General features: G+C 38.1%; 1 protein-coding gene across 2 annotated transcripts in view; it reads right to left on the bottom strand.

The window, feature by feature from the left end:
- The window catches only part of HELB (DNA helicase B), a gene marked incomplete at its 5' end in the record, with an annotated part of 42,491 nt that overhangs the window by 7,025 nt on the left and 16,843 nt on the right, over positions 1-18,623 (bottom strand). For both annotated transcript variants that reach the window (XM_082850149.1, XM_082850150.1), the window contains 6 exons: positions 7,786-7,929; positions 8,750-8,978; positions 10,126-10,185; positions 11,051-11,132; positions 14,471-14,625; positions 17,490-17,631. In XM_082850149.1, the coding sequence (XP_082706275.1) occupies positions 7,786-7,929; positions 8,750-8,978; positions 10,126-10,185; positions 11,051-11,132; positions 14,471-14,625; positions 17,490-17,631 (812 nt within the window). The remainder of the gene's footprint in view (positions 1-7,785; positions 7,930-8,749; positions 8,979-10,125; positions 10,186-11,050; positions 11,133-14,470; positions 14,626-17,489; positions 17,632-18,623) is intronic.

Below are 18,623 nucleotides of genomic sequence, written 5' to 3'. Positions count from 1 at the left end.
GGTACATATATATATGTATATATTTATTTTTCTATATCATGTATCTATATATGTTACAAACATCAGATATGCTTTAAAATATAACAAAATTTTAAAAACTTGATACATATATATAAAAAAAAGATCACAACCATGTAACAAAAAATAAAATTACTCTGATCAAAAATACGAAGCGCACATAAAGATGTAACAAGAACAAAGTAAATCACAAAGCAAGAAGGGAATCCTACCAAAAATTTAACCAGTCTGTTTCCAAACAGAGGGCCTATGGATGATTTTTTTTTCCTACTTTCCGTATTTTTCCAGTGTTGAACCATTTATTACTCTTATCAAGATAAGACAAAAGAGAATGACGACCCTTTGTTTCTTGGGTGTAACAAACCAAGAACTATACTACAGGCAAGAAAAATGCCCAATGTCACAGTGTAACTGTGAGAAAACAATTTCAAGAAAACAATAACAAATTGTGGTTATTCTTAGTCCCTGTATTTTCAGTGCCAATATAAACTAAGAAGGGGTTGGAGCCATTCTCTCTCCCAACGCTCCCACATTCCTCTGCCTGAAAGAGGAATTGTGGGGAGACAAACAACAAGATGAGGCACGTAGAAAATACACATCTGCACTAAAAACAAAACCTGGTACATACCAAGCACTGCTACCTTGCTGGACACAGAGAGTTTAAACCAACTCTTCAGATTATAAAAGTTTGATAAATACTTCCTTCCAATGCTGCCGAATCTCAGAAATGAATGTAAATGCTACTTAATTCTACAGATGTTAAACACATTAGCTAGATATACAGCACCATCCCCCCATGCCCCCATGGACTTTATACTTTACACTGTATTTTTGTAAACAGGTAAACGTCTACCTAAACTTAACTGAGTTCTTAATCATCAATTAAATATCACTGAGAAAAATCTAATAGCCTCATAATCCGTCTCCCTGTACCCACATTTACTGCAATACACTGTCCTCACAGATAGCAGCCACAGTGCTATTTGTCAAATGCAAATCTAGTCACATCAGATTCTGCTTAAAACCCATTAATGGCTCCCAGGCTCTCAAAAAAAAAAAGTCCTAACTCCTTAATATGGCTCCTACAGCCCTTCAAGAGCCAGCCTTGGCCTTTCCCCTCCTTCCTTTCCCCCTTCCTTCCCATGAGCCAGGCTCCCTCAAGCACAAAGAACTTGCTTGTGATCCTGCCTGTGCTCCCCAGTCCCTGGCCTCCATCTGGCCTGCTTCCGGATTAGCTGCCTGATCCATGTACTTTCCAGCGCCCTGCACTTCCTCTATCACAGTATTTTTACCTGACTGGACTGTCACCAACTGCCTTCTTAACTGTACTCCTCACTGGACTGTAAGCTCTGTGAAGGCAGGACCACATCTGTCTTGCTCACTGTTCTTTATCAGGTGTCTCATTGAGTGAATGAGGATAAAAATTAGACTGTCAGCCAAAGCCGTCCTCCGAAAGCGGGACATGGCACCTACCTTCACCTCACAACCTGCTATTAATCATTTGCCCATGTCCTTAAATCTTCCTCAAATCATTAAGAACTGTCCAACTTCTTAAAGGAGGCAAGTTTTATTTATTTACTTCTGTAAATTTGTTCTAAAGCTCAACAACTGGTACGAATAGACACAAACCATTAATGCCCTTCATGAGTTTGTGGACCTAGAATCTGAAAGTCTATATGGACCTTAGAGTGGGGGTCAAAAAACTTTTTCTGTGAAGGGTCAAAGCATCAGTATTTTAAGCTTTGTAGGCCGGATGGTCTCTATGGCAACCACCCTGTTCCTCCTCTGTAGTGCAAGGGAAGCCATAACCAGTATGTAAATGAATGTGGGACTGGGTTCCAATAAAAATTTATCTACCAAAACAGGTGGTGGACCAGATTTGCCTACCATATTGGATAACACAGTCCTAGAAGGCCCCAGGAGGTGACCTGGCCCACATCACTCCTCTAACCTCATCTCCTGTCACTCTCCCACACTGGCCTCCTTGCTGTTCCTGTTTCTCAAACCTGCTGGACAGCCTCTCCCTCCTTAGAACTTTGGCCTTGGCTATTCTCTCTACCTAGAATGCTCTTGTTCCAGATATTCACATGGTTTAACTTCATGACCTCCTTCAAATCTTTGCTCAGATGCCACCTTGTCAGTGAGGCCTACCCTGACCACCTATTTAAAATTACAACCGCACCTCACCCCCACCCCTTTTCCACAGCATTTACCACCTTCTCACATAATACATAGTTTACTTATTTTTTTCAATTACATCTGTCTCTATCCTCTTCCTTACCAAATATAATCCTCATAATGTCAAGTATCATTGACTATTTCATGGACTGACCTATTACCAAGCACAGAGAAGAGAGTCTGACTCAATACATTTTTGTTGAGCTCAACTGAACTTGAAGAACAAACTATACTGATAGAAGACAACAATCACAAATGTTCTCAGAGGTAAGAGACATTATTTCAACCATGAAATAAGAGCCAGATTCAATGAAAAGAACATTCCAAGATATCTACTCCAATCTCCACCCAGTAGTAATAAAAACCCTTCACTACTTATTTGTCTAGAAATGCAACAGAAAAACTGGATTATAAATCTGAAGAAATCAATAGATCAAAACATTAATGAGTTGGAAAATAGGAGAGCTGATAAGAAATTCAGGTAACCAGTTCTGGAGGTCCAATATCCATACAGTAGAAGTTCTAGAAAGAAAAAACAGAGAAATCTGAGGATGAGATAGTGAAATTATTTAAGAAAATTTCCCAAAATTGAAGAATATGAGTTTCCAGAAGAGTCCCCATCATAAAAATCCATGGGAGAAATTTCTCCCAGATCTCACAGCTAGGAATATTTGCCCTTCTCAACAACTGTTTGTTTGTTCATTTACTTTAACCTAGTAGACAGAGTCAACTGACTGCTTCTCTCTTCGCTTTGGGAACTTTGGCCTTAAGGGAACTTAAAAGCTGAATCTGCAGTCTACGTTAACACGCAAATAGGACAGTATGCACATCAGCATTCAATCCACTCTTGGCAGTAATCCTTTTATCATGTTTAACTTTATTTTCCACTTGACATGCATTTTTCTTTTTAAATAAATTTATTTATTTATTTATTTTTGGCTGCGTTGGGTCTTCATTGCTGCACAAGGGCTTTCCCTAGTTGCAGTGAGTGGGGGCTACTTTTCATTGTGGTGCGCGGGCTTCTCTTGTTACGGGGCATGGGCTCTAGGCGTGCAGTCTTCAGTAGTTGTGCCACGTGGGCTCAGTAGTTGTGGCTTGCGGCGCCTAGAGCACAGGCTCAGTAGCTGTGGCGCACGGGCTTAGTTGCTCTGCGACATGTGGGATCTTCCCAGACCAGGGCTCAAACCAGTGTCCCCTGCATTGGCAGGCGGATTCTTAACCACTGCACCACCAGGGAAGTCCCTGACATGCATTTCTTTATATTTTAAAAAATCATGCTCAACTGTGGGCACTTTTTGTAAGCCATTTCAAATTCTTTCTGGAACTGAGGTGGGGTAAGTTAATAAATAAAACACCATCCACTTTGGAAAAAAAACCCTATGCTAATTAATGTTTGCCTACTATTAGAGGATATAGTCTAACCTATAAAATTTTCTACATAAAAATGAAAGTGGGGGCTTCCCTGGTGGTGCAGTGGTTAAGAATGCACCTGCCAATGCAGGGGACACAGGTTCAAGCCCTGGTCTGGGAGGTTCCCACATGCCGCGGAGCAACTAAGCCCGTGCGCCACAACTAGTGAGCCTGTGAGCCACAACTACTGAAGCCTGCACTCCTAGAGCCTGTGCTCCGCAACAAGAGAAGCCACCACAATGAGAAGCCCACGCACTGCAGTGAAGAGTAGCCCCCGCTCATCGCAACTAGAGAAAGCCCACACACAGCAACAAAGACCCAACGCAGCCAAAAATAAATAAATAAAATAAATTTATATTAAAAAAAAAAGAAAGTGGATGCAGCCTTGTCACCAAAACAACACAATGGCAGAGAGAGGAGTTCAAAACAATGAGATAAATAACAGAGCCACAAATAACTTGTGAGAATTAAAAAATATTAAAATAAAGTTGAAAAGCAAGTTGCAGCAAATGCAATGTGGTGTCCAGAATAAGATTCTGGAACAGAAAAAGGACATTAATGGACAAACTGGTGAAATCAAAATAAAGTGTATTTTTTAGTTAATAGTACTGTACCAATAGTAGTTTCTTAGTTTTGACAAATATACCATAGTTATATAAGATGCTAATATTAGGGAAAGCTGGGTGAAGGGTACACGGGAACTCTCTGTACTAACTTCCCAACTCTTCCATAAATCTAAAATTATTCCCAAATCAAAAGTAATTACCTCACAAGGGTAGAGGAAGGGGATACATTTATCAAAACCCATCCCACTTTGTAATTAAAATGTGTTTGTAAATTATACCCCAATAAAGTTGGTTAAATAAATAAAAAAGAAGTTGTAAAAATATATATAATCAATACAATACCACTTATGTAAAACTTGGTTACCTTGTTTCTATATGAACAGACAAATTCAAGTCAGAAATCACCTCTGAGGAGGGTGGGAAGGCCTGGGATGAGGGGAGGGCAAATGAGCCAGTTGCTTTGGGTACAAAACTTAAGAGGATACCAAGAAACTCAGCAATCAAGATAAATAAATTAAAAAAAATAAAAAACTCTCCAGAAAGTGGGCACAAAGGGAACATAACTCAACATAATAAAGGCCATATATGACAAACCCAAAGCTAACATCATACTCAACGGTGAAAAGCTGAAAGCATTCCCTCTAAGATCAGGAACAAGACAAGGATACCCACCCTCGCCACTTTTATTAAACATAGTTTTGGAAGTCCTAGCCACAGCATCAGAGAAGAAAAACAAATAAAAGCAATCCAAATTGAAAAGGAAAAAGTAAGACTGTTATTATTTGCAAATGACATGATAGTATACATAGAAAATCCTAAAGATGCCACCAGAAAGCTACTAGAACTCATCAATGAATTTAGTAAAGCTGCAGGACACAAAATTAATATATGGAAATCTGTTACATTTCTATACACTAACAGTAAACTATCAGAAAGAGAAATTAGGAAACAATTCCATTTATAACCACTTCAGAAAGAATAAAATACCTAGGACTAAAAAGGAGGCAGAATACCTGTACTCCAAAAACTGTAACACACTGATGAGAGAAATTGAAGACGACACAAACAGATGGAAAAATATGCCATGTTCTTGGATTGAATCAATATTGTTAAAATGACCATATTACCCAAGGCAATCTACAGAGTCAATGTAATCCCTATCAAATTACCAGCATTTGGTAATTTGACATTTGTGACATTTTTCACAGAACTGGAACAAAAAATTTTTAAATTCGTATAGAAACACAAAAACCCAAAATAGCCAAAACAAGTTTAAGAAAGAAGAATGGAGCTGAAGGAATCATGCTCCCTGACTTCAGACTATACTACAAAGCTACAGTCATCAAAACAGTATGGTACTGGCACAAAAAAAGACACAGATCAATCCAATAGGATAGAAAGCCCAGAAATAAACCCATGCACTTATGGTCAATTAATCTATGACAACAGAGGCAAGAATATACAATGGAGAAAAGACAGTCTCTTCAATAAGTGGTGCTGGGAAAACTGGACAGCTACATGTAAAAGAACGAAATTAGAACATTCTCTAACACCATATACAAAAATAAACTCAAAACAGATTAAAGAGCTAAATGTAAGACCAGATATTTTAAAACTCCTGGAGGAAAACATAGGCAGAACACTCTTTGACATAAATCACAGCAATATTTTTGGGGATCCATCTCCTAGAGCAATGGGAAAAAAAAGCAAAAGTAAGCAAATGGGACCTCATTAAACTTAAAAGCTTTTGCACAGCAAAGGAAAGCATAAACAAAATGAAAAGACAACCTATGGACTGGGAAAAAATATTTGCAAACAATGCAACTGACAAGGGATTAATTTCCAAAATATACAAACAGCTCATACAGCTCAATATCAAAAAAACAAACAACCCAATCAAAAAATGAGCAGAAAACCTAAACAGACATTTCTCCAAAGACATACAGATGGCCAACAGGCGCATGAAAAGATGCTCAACATTACTAATTATTAGAGAAATGCAAATCAGAACTACAATGAGGTATCACCTCACACCAGTCAGAATGGCCATCATCAAAAAGTCTACAAACAATAAATGCTGGAGAGGGTGTGGAGAAAAGGGAACCCTCCTACACTGTTGGTGGGAATGTAAATTGGTGCAGCCACTATAGAGAACAGTATGGAAGTTCCTCAAAAAACTAAAAATAGGGAATTCCCTGGCAGTTCAGTGGTTAGGACCTGCACGTTCACTGCTGAGGGTGTGGGTTCAATCCCTGGTCAGGGAACTGAGATCCCATAAGCCACACAGCATGGACAAAAAATAAAGTTACTTGCATTTTTTAAAAATTAAAAAAAAAACCTAAAACTAAAAATAGAATTACCATATGATCCAGCAATCCCACTCCTGGGCATCTATCCAGAGAAAACTCTAATTTGAAAAGATACATGCACCCCAATGTTCACAGCAGCACTACTTACAATAGCCAAGACATGGAAGCAACCTAAGTGTACATCAACAGATGAATGGATAAAGAAGACGTGGTATGTATGTGCGTGTGTGTGTGTGTGTGTGTGTGTGTGTGTGTGTATATATATATATATAAAAAATACACACACACACACACACACACACACACACATATACAAACGGAATACTACTCAGCCATAAAAAAGAATGAAATAGGGAATTCCCTGGCGGTCCAGTGGTTAGGACTCGATGCTTTCACTGTCGGGCCTGGGTTCAATCCTTAGTCAGGTAACTAAGATCCCACAAGCTGCACGATGCGGCCAAAAAAAAAAAAGAAAAAGGAATGAAATAATGCCATTTGCAGCAACATGGATGGACCTAGAAATTACCATACTAAGTGAAGTGAGTCAGAGAAAGACAAGTATATGATATCACTTATATGTGGAATCTAAAAAAAATGATACAAATGAACTTATTTACAAAACAGAAACAGTCTCACAGACATAGAAAACAAACCTATGGTTACCAAAGGGGGAAAGGAAGGGGTGGGGAGTGATAAATTAGGGATTTTGAATTAACAGATACACTCTACTATATATAAAATAAACAACAAGGACCTTCTATATCGCACAGGGCACTACTGATATATTCAATATCTTGTAATAACCAATAATGGAAAAGAATCTGAAAATATATTTACACGTATAACTGAATCACTTTTGTGTACACCTGAATCATTGTAAGTCAACTATATTTCAGTTTAAGAAAATAATTTAAAAGTTAAAATTTAGAGCAAAAAAGATCCACAATGAACAAAATATCAAAATTTTAAATAAAGGCAAGATCAGTAAGAGTGCCATGCCAAGTGACACTGGAGACGGAAGCAAGAGGGAAATTCAGTTATTCTGGTCCTGACCGCTCTTTTCCTGGGAGACACGGGAAGGCCTGCAGGATGAGGCTTTAACTATGTCTTAGATCCAGAAAACAAAGACAGCTCTGAAGCAGAGAGTGCAAAACATTAGTGTCTGTACAGTAGTTTCTGTACTTTTGTGTATTTTGTTTCCTAATTAAAAAAATAATAAAAGCAACAAAACTTAGGAAGAAAATAATGCAAGATACTCTATCTTGGCAAGCTATTTAAATTGCTTTATAAAAGTCCATTCTTACCTGAAAAGTGTGAATAGTTCTTGCCCATGCATGTTTTATGTTACAATATTGCATTAGTTTCCCAAAATCCACAGTTACTTCGAAGCCAGCCATATTATTAATGGTCAAAAATCTTTTCTTTCCAAAAGTTATATCAGTTTTATCCTGTCATCAAAACAAATAACTGTTTTGTATGTTTTCAAATATGTACACTGTAAAGGTCTGTTTTGGGGTTGAACATAAAATGCAAGCACCTTATAAATAAAATAGCATGTATAATTGTTAAGAATTTCAAAAAGCTTAAAATCTATGCCTGAGCATCAACTGAATACAGACACACCCAAATATTTTAATAACCACAAATGGAAGTTTTTGGTCCTTGAAATTTAACCTTAATTTGACTCTTTGGAGAACAGTCTGTGTTGTCTTTCTTATTTTGAAGACTATACATTTCACTTCTTGCACTGACTATGTAAGTCTGCATGTATTTTTTGCGAAGAGTTTACTTTTCCTCACAGATTTTAAAGAATAAACTTGTAAGTTTAAAAGTGTATTTATACAATGAGGACAAATTCAAGGTGACCACTTCTATAGTTCCTACATTTACACAGCAACCAAGCAAGTGATGCTTTGTAAAATATAGTAAGTGTGTCACTTGTCCCTTGTTTTTGTTACTCAAGCACTTCAAACTTATTAAAAATGTTTCTCCACAAGGTCTTCCAGAACATGTAAGAGAAAGGAACACTTCCCAACTCACTTTATGAGGCCAGCATTAGTCAGACACCAAAACCAGACAAGATTATCACTAGAAAACTACAAACCAAGATCCCTCATGGACACAGATGCAAAAATCCTTAACAAAAAATTATAGAAGAAGAATGCCAGCTCTGATATGATTAAATTCTGAATCAATCCTCGGGCAATAAAAGAAAACTAAATCTATCCCTCATAGGTAAAAAGGTACTATTTTTCTGTTATCATTTACCTCTGTTATGAAAAATACTTCTCCATTGCAGAGTCGAATACCACTTTCAAAGTCATGCTTATTTTTAGTAAAACCACGAGGAGTACCATTAAAGTCTTCGCCACCGGCCTTTAGTTCATTATTTTGTTGGCTGTTGAAGGTATTTTCAGGGAGTAAGTCTGAGAGATACGCGTTCCTGGTACAACAAATTTTATCACCAACTCCAAATTCAAGTCTATTCTGATGGTTTCTGGGTTAGAAAATAATAATACAGCATCAGAGTTGGGAAAACCTCAATTTCATTTTCTTTAAGCATTGACTCTTACTCAGATCTGATCCAGTTCTCAAAATTATTTCCACAGTCTCTTTACGTCACTTTTGTTCTCCAAAGGTCAACAAGAAATCAGGCTCCCTCAGTTGTGGTCTATCTACACTTTCTGCAGCACCTCAAACTCAGTGACATTTCCCAGTCGAATTTTTTCAAAGTTAGAAATCTTGGCATAAAGGCTGATGTCTCTCTTTGCCTTTATATTACAAAAGTTACCAAAAATCTTATTGACTCTACCTTTTAAATTCATCCTCTCCTCTCCAATCTCTCTAATCACTACCCCAATTCAAGTCTTACAGCACTTACACATATTGCTATTGTAATAATTATATTATCAGAATAATAGCAGCAAATCAAATAAGTGCTGGTGATAATACCAGTTACCGTGGTAAGTGCTTTAGGTATATTATTTCATTACATCCTTACTACAACTTTATGAGGGAAATTCTGGGTAAGTGTCCTCTTTTACATACATAGAAAGGTGAAATTACCTGCCCAAGATCACAGTTACTGTGACCCAGACTGGGTGGCCCCAAACTTATGCTTTTCAACCCTTTGTTGGGCTACCTATCATGGTTTTTTTATGTCTTTCCTCAATAAACAGGGAGCTCCTCTTGTAATTTACACGTCTCTGGGTTCTCTGCACTTAATAAAAAGTAGGTATTGATAAATGCCAGAGAAGTGAGTTAGTCTGTCCTACGTGTGAATAGAGTGGCTTTTCTATGCTCCTTTTTCCCTGATAAAAGTCCACCTAAGGTGCTCTCTGTAGGCACCCTATTGCTAAGGTTCTTGTACACATTCCACACACATTCTAATTTGAAAAATTGCCCTGAATTCTCCACACTCATCTTGGAGAAGCTAGAGGTAGGAAACCACAGGGACAATTTTATTCTTTATTTTTCTTATTACCCTGATTACCAAATAGTCAATTCCTAAGGATATATATTATATTTAATTGAAGATATCATTTGACTTCACAAAGGAGAAAAAAGATTTTAAAATATGCGGCTACAGTGATAAATGTCAAAACAAACAAAAGTATGGCGAATCCAGGAAGCACTGTCCTTACTTGATTAGACGGCCCGTGTAGTGCTTGCAACAGCAGGTGTTGATCACGTCACAGTCCTGCCTGGAACACAGAAAAATACAAGGGTCACCTTAATGGAACCTCTTTTGTGTGGATTTCTGTTACCAACAATTATGAGATACTGGATTTTATCAAAAGTTTCCAGGACTGGGACTTCCCTGGTGGTCCAGTGGTAAAGAATCTGCCTTGCAATGCAGAGGACATAGGTTCAAACCCTGGTAGGGAAACTAAGATCCCACATGCCACGGGGCAACTAAGGCCACGTGCCACAACTACTGAGCTCACTTGCCTCAACTAGAGCCCGCGTACCATAAACTACAGAGCCCACGCGCTCCGGAGCCTGCGCACCACAACTAGAGAGAGGAAACCCACACGCCACAACTAGAGAGAAGACCGCGCACCACAACGAAGAGCCCGCACGCCGCAACTAAGACCCGACACAGCCAAAAATAAAATAAAAATAAATAAATAAATAAATCTTTTTAAAAAAAAAGTTTCTAGGACTTTCTCCAGGAAAAGTATTTTGTAATTTTGATCTTAACCCTTTCTTCCACTCAGATTTCCTATGAGTTACCAAATATAATATTTGGTAGAAAGAGCACCTCTTTAGGGAATTCCCTGGCAGTCCAGTTGTTAGGACTCAGCATTCTCACTGCCAAGGGCCTGGTCCCTAGTCAATCCCTAGTCAGGGAACTAAGATCCCACAAGCTGCAAGGCGTGGCCAATAAAAAGAAAGAGCCCTCTTTAGAAACTGCCTTCTGCTGGACGTACCCAAGAAATACCTCAAAATAAGAGAGAGAATTCACAGTGATGAACTACCAGTCTCCCATTCCAACAGCACCTAGATTCATAAAGTATGAGATTTAAAAGCTTCATTAAAAACACCAAAATTTTGTAAATGCTTTACCTTCTAAATGCAATAAATTGTGATGTCTTTGCATCTTCTAGGTCCTTTTCTTTGAGTAAAGTACTAACTGCAGAATATAAATCTGATAATTCAAGAGAAAAAAGTTAACACAGCAAAGCACTAAATTATAACATTGTTTCAATGGAGAAACTACTTCAGAATTCCTGCTAAGGGGTCCAGGAAAACATCTCACCAAATGGGATACAAGTTCACCATGGGAGCATCAACCTCATTTGTTTCATCAGCCAGGAGCAAGAGAAAAGAGAATGAAGGTGACGGTTCCAGACACTGTATCCTTAGTCACTAGCCAGGACAGCTCCTAATTTGTAATATCATCACTGCATATTTACTGATGGTTTGTGAATGCTGAATTTAAAGTATGAGCAAGAGGACAAAACATGTAACATAACTACTAATGTAAAACTTCTTTCTGTCTTAAGTTCTGGTGGTACTAGTGGTCATGAGTTATAATTTGAGAATCTATATGCTTTGCGTATGTGATTTCATCTTTAATCTTCACAATACTCACATGATGTATGTATTATTACATACAGGGCCGACATTTAGCTTTTACATACCAGCATAACATATGGAGATATTTCTGTTTTAACTAGAAAATAGCTACTCCCCAAACACCACAGTCCCCTCCCTCCCACCCCAGCCATGTCTTTCCTTCCTCCAGAGCCCCCAGATGTCCCCATGATTCAGCAACTAAAAGGTTAACCCTGACACAGGAAGGGCATCCATTCCAAGAGTGACCAGACCCTACCAGCTATTAAGTAGTTTAATTAGCACCACTGATTACATCCTTGTTACAACCTGAAACTGAGGCTCTTGGAAGTAAAAGAAATTTTCCAGTGGGGTAGTGTGACCAGCCTCCCTCTTTTAGAGCTCAGATTGTTGACAGTGATAATGTCCACTTACAGCTTGTCCTTTGCAGAGCACTGAGAAGCAGGCTTCCTCTAACCTCTCTCAGCAATGTTACAAATTGGGGAACATTTCTCAGGAGAGGCAGAAGAAATAAAAATTGGGGTAAAAACATTCCAGGCTTTTGGGTCCCTCGTAGAAGATAAATCACAAGGGAATGAAAAAGCCCTGATCCCTGCTCTAGGAAGACTGAATCAGTTGCTCGCTGAGCCCTTCATTTTTCAGATGAAGGAAGGATTATCATTAAAAAATGTCCAAGACTCAGCTCCCCGCCAGCCAAGCCCTGCTTGCCAAAGGTCTCACAAAACACTGGTTTCTTTCACACGTACAGGATCACGCTGTTCTGCTCCTTGCTTTGTTCACTCTCTCTACATCTCCCAGATCAATACATACGCTGTACTTCATTGTTTCTAAGGTACGCATTTTCTTCTCATATTTTAACATCTCTGGAATTCTAGCCCAGCTACGAAGCCTGTCTTAGGCCTTTGTACCTTTCAATAATGGGAATAACTGAGTAATTTATTAAGAAATACTTATTACTTAAGTATTAAGGAATAACACTTAATTATTAACGAAAAAATACTATATGCCTCTCTAAGGAGTAATTTATTCAATTCTCTTAAAGAAGAGGCTCATTTTCCAGCTGAAGTTTGCAATTAAGATAGAAAACAGCTCCAGCTAAGCTCCACTACCATTCTGAAACAACTTTTTTTTTTAAGTACATTCTCGTTAATGTAAAGAATGGGTACCAGAAATAAAACTAAACATATTTTAGGTAGATCTAAATGGAATGGCAAAGAAAGCCAGTTTCTTAACCATCTTAGTCTCATTTTCTTCATCTGTACTAATACCTACTATGAACTAAGTAAGCTATGGAGAGAATAAACATTATCTATAAATTACTCACAACATGTGTAATAAAAAACAAGTCAGGGCTTCCCCGGTGGCGCAGTGGTTGAGAGTCCGCCTGCCAATGCAGGCGACGCGGGTTCGTGCCCCGGTCCGGGAAGATCCCACATGCCGCGGAGCGGCTGGGTCCGTGAGCCACGGCCGCTGAGCCTGCACGTCCGGAGCCTGTGCTCCGCAACGGGAGAGGCCACAACAGTGAGAGGCCCGCGTACCGCAGGAAAAAAAAAAAAAAACAAGTCAAAAAACAATACACAGCTTATAAACCAAATTATGTAAAACTAATATATGTCTGTGTATGGATATAATACGGTTTAAAAAGAGAAACTCCAAGCTCTTCCTATAGACGTGACCTTTATGGGGTTGATTCAGGGGAAGAGGACAGGGGATGATTAAAGGAAATAATTTTTACTTCAAACACTTCCGTATCACTTGACTTTTGTTAAGGAATATAAACGATTTCTATAATAATAAAAAAAAAAGCCAAAAAGGCATTTATAGAATCCTATTATTACATGAGCTCATTTAAAAAAAGAATAATGTAACATGTGAATGAACACTAACCCATAGGAACTGAGATGGGGACACACAAAGGAGGACAGGCTTACAGATAAAGTTGAATGTCAATTTCACATGCAGAGTGAACGCTGCTAAGGAGGAAGGATATACCTTGAAGAACTGTGGCAACTACAATAAATCCTCAATAAAAATCATTTAAATTTTCACTAATTCAATTCTGAGTAAACCACTATACAATTTAAAAAAGCTTGCTAAGTTAAGTTTATAATACAAAGATCAAATTGTTTAAATAAATAAATAAATTCAATTTAAATAAATTCATTTGGAGCAGATAATTTAATACCTATTATTCACAAAAAACTAACATTCATATAGTTCCTCAAAACCTATGAACGCCCTCAACCTTCACAACTGTCCCCCACGCACTGTCACTATGACTCCCATTTTACAAATAGTAGAGTGATGTGACATGGGTCGTACACATAAGGCAGAAGATTCCCTATCCCGTGCACTTCCTCAGCCCTGCCACGCTGTCATCCTAACACCCACAATTAGAAGTGATGCTTGTCCACTTTACTAGAAGCAGAACTGTTAGGAACCCAGCTTGGCAAGAGTTTGACAGCCATTACTTTGTTTCACAGATGTACTCAAAACAACAAATGTGGTATTTACTTTTCCAGCAAATGTTGTACTTTTCCAGCAAATACTGTACCTTTACAGTATTTGCTGGAAAAGAAAAGCTTCATTCATTAAGACATGCTTTCTCCTGAATGAACCTGGATTACTTAGGGCTTCGCTTTATTTTAAACTAATCATCTACATCCACCTATTCACTCAACAAATATTTACTAAGCCCTTAGTATGCATGTGTCAAGAGCTTACTTCTTTACAAAATTCTAAAGTCATCTGCTTTTGATGATTAATAAATTAGTTTATTTATTTTCAGTGCCTAACGTTTTGCTAGCAATATTTATCTTTACCATCAAATAAAATTATAACTAGTCATTTAATAACTATATTACAAAACTGAAATATTTAGCCCTATATAACATAAAAGTTTATACTTACAAGAGTGATGGTTACTTTTTGAGAACTGAGAACCGGTATCTTCTTCTGGGAGTCTAACAAAAATAAATGATTTATCTTGTATTGAGACAGGGAATGTTGGATCATCAGAGATATTCAGCTCTGCATCAAACGTTGGAAACTGGCGTCTCGAGATTCTTAAATAAAGGTAAAATAATACACTAACAGCATTAGCATCCAAAAATGTATCTTCACATATGAGCAGAGATAATGGCATTACAAGAATTAATATCTGTGAATAGGTCATAAATAGGGTAAAAGGGCTACCCATATATGCATTATAAATAGTAAATGAGTTTCAAAATACACTTAACTAGACCATAATGTTACTTTTATCCATCAGTCCCCTACCCCTAGCACATTAAAAGCATTAGAAAAAATTGTCATGGAATTTACTAAGCAACATTCTGAGAACTTGACCTGCTTTTCTCCAGACCACTAAAGAACCGTACCAGGTAGGTATTATCCTCATTTCACAGATGAGCAACATGAGGCTTAGTTAACTACCGTGGGGCCGTCCAAGATCACAGAGGTAAAAAGCGGGGTAGCTAGGAGGGAAATTTGGGCCCACTGGGCTCCATATTCCTTTCTATTTAAATTAATTTGAACTCTTTGGGGCCTTTTCCATACATTTACATCATACTCTTTCTTTTCTCCTTTCTTCTGTATATATCATATATATGGTCTCATGTTCCCAGCTGAACCAAGTATCCACATCTTCTCTTTGTTTCTGTTCCCTCATCATCATTCTTTTGTTCTTGTATTCCCCAAGACTAGCAAGTCATATCAGAAAGCACAGTAAAGGCCGGGGGCCTTGTCATACTAGAGTCCCTCCTTGGTTATTTGGAAGAAAACTGACACCCTGTAAAGACCTAACAGCAGCCTAGCTATCAAAGGAATAGTACCCTACTGTGTCATCTTTCAATCCTTCCCAACAGGGCTGGAAAGGAGGAAAGGAGAAAGAGGGAAGAACGCTGTCCCTGCTGGAACTAACCCAGATTTAATTTGGGGTACTGAGAAACACCATGGATTTCCATTTTGCTTCTGACCCAGGACATGTAACATACTTCTATCTCTAGAAGCTTTTCCGTGGTATCACTGGGATCCTTCTGTCATTAAACACTTGGTGATGATGACCAAGAATGACCAAGAATAATGAAAGGAGCACAGCTCAGCCCAAAAGACATCGAAAGGGTTACTAAAAGGAATTCCTAAATTTCAGATAAAATTGAGTTCTAAGAAACCTAATGTGCTTTAGATTCTTCCAAGATTTCTAGACTTTAAAATGACCCATCGGGCTTCCCTGGTGGCGCAGTGGTTGAGAGTCCGCCTGCCGATGCAGGGGACGCGGGTTCGTGCCCCGGTCTGGGAGGATCCCACATGCCGCGGAGCGGCTGGGCCCGTGAGCCATGGCCGCTGAGCCTGCGCGTCCGGAGCCTGTGCTCCGCAACGGGAGAGGCCACAGCAGTGAGAGGCCCGCGTACCGCAAAAAAAAAAAAAAAAAAAAAAAAAAAAAAATGACCCATCATCCACCAACATTCCAAAACTCAGGTGGACTTTAGGTAGGAGCAGAAGAGTTATAGATAAGAGTTATAGAAGCGTTATAGTTACACTTCCAACTGCATTATTTTTCTTAACGTCCCGGTACGAACCTATATCATCTACCCTATTCCTGTCCATTCTGCCTCTACACCCACTATCTTTTCCAGGGTAGATGGGGCAGGGAGATAGTAGGCTTTGAATATTCTAGTTTCTGCTGACATCCAACCAAGAAAATGTTTAAGCAACAAAAACTGCATCTTGTAGTCTAATACAATACCCTGTCCTGCTGAATATCTGAACCCAATAGCTACTGCAAAGACCTCCACATAAGCTAATAAGTTTTTCATCCATCATTAAAGAAATAAGAACTCTTCTGACAGAAAACAAATCATCGTGAAGAAAGCACTTCTTTGAGCAACATCTACCTTCCAATTTAATTCTACGTTATCTAGTAAGTCATTTTTTGTCCTCAAGTATAGTCAGAAATCTAGTTCCTGGTCCTAAGCCCCAGATGGATACACAGCAGGTCCAAGGGCAGGAGGACAGACACACACAGAATGTTGTACCAAGAAGACCTAACGCAATGAAGTTTCAGGCTAAATTCGTGATCTCAGCAGCAGTTCAGGACCTGTGCTAAATTTTTATTCAAATCAACTATAATCCTCTGCCACTCAGTTGACTGCCCCATGATCCCTATAATTCCCAAAATAACGGACAGTGATAAGGTAGAACCAAAATAATTCCATGCTGATACAGAAATAAAGCATGCACTACAGCCAATAAAGGGAAAATGAAACCTAAAACCAACCAAGAAACAAAAACAGCACCTTGTAAAAGAGAGTCAAAAACAAAGATAAATTTTGGCCCAATGAATAAAAAGTCTCTTAATATTCTGTGGTCCCATCACGTCTATTACAGAGGATTACTCTAAAGGCTTATGCAAAGATTAAGGAAAGAGAAGGATTCTTTACTACTTTAAGGAGAGTAATATGCCACAGGTGCCACCAGGATTCATCAAGGAGTAAAATACCTTTTTCTTTATCTTTTTCTTTTTTTTTTTTTTCTGCTTTGGGCTCCCCTTATAAAAATTACACGAAATGTCTTCCCCAAGTCACCCTTGAACTCTAATTAATTCATTTCCAAGTCTCTGTTCCCCTTGGGTTTATTCTGGTCTCTAAGCCTGATGCAACTTTATTTCACATATATACTTTTAAAATCAGGAAAACACATTTATACTTAAATTTCAACACTAATTTATCTTGGATCAATAATGAAAAATACTTTGCTTTTCTAACTGTGGGACAAAAGGTATACATATACCTGAAGGACAGAAAAGGTTTGCTAAAAGAACATAGTGAACATACTGCACTGAATCACTCTAATTCAAAAGCTAATATTTTTTTTTACCTTTATTTCTAATACGACAGAGAGAAAATGCAAAATTTTAGTTATATTATACCTTGTAGCATTGTCCACAATTAGTTCAGATTCTGCTCTATGGTTTGTCTTTAGTTCAATAGCACAATTTCTTGACTTGAGAGTCTCAAAAAGATCTTTCAGCAAGTTACCAGGTTCAATACTGGGTAACTGTCTAATATCACCTAAAAGGGGGAAAAATACATAGAGTAGGTTTTATGTAACTGGAAATTTAGAAATTATTTTTATTTCTCCCTACTGATATATGCTATAATCATAAAGACTTACTCTGAGGAAAAAAGAAAAAAATCTTCGTTTAAAATTACTTAAGAACATTAAGTCTTCAAAAATATTCAACAACAACAATAGCAACAAAAACCATTCCAATTGGGCTTCCCTGGTGGCGCAGTGGTTGAGAGTCCGCCTGCCGATGCAGGGGACACGGGTTCGTGCCCCGGTCCGGGAGGATCCCACATGCCGCGGAGCGGCTGGGCCCGTGAGCCATGGCCGCTGAGCCCGCGCGTCTGGAGCCTGTGCTCCGCAACGGGAGAGGCCACAACAGTGAGAGGCCCGCGTACCGCAAAAAAACAAACAAACAAAAACCATTCCAATTAAACAATATAAGATAGAAAAAATAGTGATAACACAGTAAGGTAAAACATGAATTGAACTTTTTTCATATCTATAAACACAGGCAAACTGTTGGGGCATATATTTTCACCAACAGGTAAAGAAAAAAACAGGCCTTAGATATCTAGAATTTAGTCACTTATTCAATCTTGCTCAATGTTTTACTAAACATGGAAAAATCTATGGCCTCAAATAAACTTAACGTACAAAATGCAAAATAAACAAACCCAGTGCATTTGATAATAAATTCCAGTAATGTAATGATAATATTTTGCTCTATTAAAAATCTTTTTACTTTAAACAAACAAGCAAACCTTAGAGAAAAGAGAAACTATTTTCTGGGTGGAAACTGAAAGCATGCTTAAGCTATCAATAAAATCAACTGCTTACACAATATCCTCAAATACCTAAAACAGTTATTTATAAATATATTGATTCTCTCATTGCAATTCTATTTTTTCCTCCATTAAAAAACATGGTCTACACATCGGTACTACCTAATAGCATCAAACTGAATCTCACCGGAATTGGAAAGGACTTGTGAGGC

This window comes from Leucopleurus acutus (assembly GCF_964270905.1).
Source record: "Leucopleurus acutus genome assembly, chromosome: 11".
In the NCBI taxonomy this organism is placed as follows: domain Eukaryota; kingdom Metazoa; phylum Chordata; class Mammalia; order Artiodactyla; family Delphinidae; genus Leucopleurus; species Leucopleurus acutus.
Note: the sequence above shows the minus strand (reverse complement) of the source record. Positions and strands in the feature narration are given on the sequence as shown.